A 1,114-nucleotide genomic window follows, 5' to 3' on the forward strand; every position below is an offset into this window, starting at 1 on the left:
AAAACCATCTATAATTCCTCTCGCAAAACTCATGTATGAAACAGAAAACATTATAACAAAAATAGATTATCAGTGGTCAAAGTTGTCCTTTGTTCAATGGCAAAACATTAATAATACCATTGTTTTTTGGGCAGAAGTACAAGAATATCAAGATGCTTCAGGTAACAATCCTTTTAAAGACATTGTCAATTTAGCACTAAAATGTATTGTGCTCCCATGGTCAAATGCTAATGTAGAAAGAGCATTTAGTCAAATGAAGATTGTCAAAACTACTTTCCGCAATCGTCTCCATCAGAATACAATTAATGCTATTCTTACTACGCGAGCGGGATTGCAAAGAACAGGCAAATGCTGTTTTAATTATGAATTTCCAACTTCAGTTCTTCGGCAAATAGGTACTGTAGCAGTATATAAAAATCAAACTAATGTTTTAAAGGTTCCATTGAAATAAAATTTGGATCCAAATGAACATTCGGATTCAAATGATTCGGACAATTTAGATTGTTTACTTATAGATTAAGAAGTCTCCTATTTAATGTGATGTTGCGGCAGGATCCTAACTTTTTGCTAATTTATATTTTATATTCTTTGTCTTTACATATGCATTCATTTCTTGTTTATTTTATTTCTTGCTTGTCAATTACATAAGTAATATTACGAAGTAACACTACTAAAATAAAAAAAAATTCATATATAAATTAGTTTTTAGATACATGATAGTGCAATATATGTTAATAAGTTTCGAGATTTTATAGAGATTGTTTGTTTTGGAAAAGAAGTATGTAATTTTACATTACATTGTTTAATATCATTTTATTGATGATCTTAACATGTATAAAAATAATAGATACAAATAAATAAATAAAATATTGTATTATAAAATAGTCAATAATTATAATAACATTTTATGGCTTTGTTTAATATGTACACTTATTTTCACACTCTACTTATTTATTTATTATTATCTCAAGTCTGAGCTTGAGTGTTTAGTAGGATTTAGTAGAATTTCGAGCATGGTCGCGTAGGAAACGCTCGCAACGAGTTGGCAACACTGTTTGGCGGGAAGTAAAATGTCGTCTGACATCGAAATTGACTTAGCGAGATATGTGATTAT

The 1,114-nt window shown here is 28.9% G+C and overlaps 1 protein-coding gene across 1 annotated transcript in view; it reads left to right on the forward strand.

Moving 5' to 3' along the window:
* Positions 1 to 770, forward strand: part of LOC109863231 — a 2,376-nt gene extending 1,606 nt beyond the window's left edge. Inside the window, exon 5 of the mRNA XM_020443466.1 lies at positions 135 to 770. Coding sequence (XP_020299055.1) covers positions 135 to 451 — 317 coding nt within the window. The 3' untranslated portion in view covers positions 452 to 770. The remainder of the gene's footprint in view (positions 1 to 134) is intronic.
* The last annotated feature ends 344 nt before the right edge of the window (positions 771 to 1,114 follow it).

The sequence above is a fragment of the Pseudomyrmex gracilis genome, unplaced genomic scaffold (genome assembly GCF_002006095.1).
Source record: "Pseudomyrmex gracilis isolate BER0280 unplaced genomic scaffold, ASM200609v1 scaffold_3718, whole genome shotgun sequence".
Taxonomy (NCBI): domain Eukaryota; kingdom Metazoa; phylum Arthropoda; class Insecta; order Hymenoptera; family Formicidae; genus Pseudomyrmex; species Pseudomyrmex gracilis.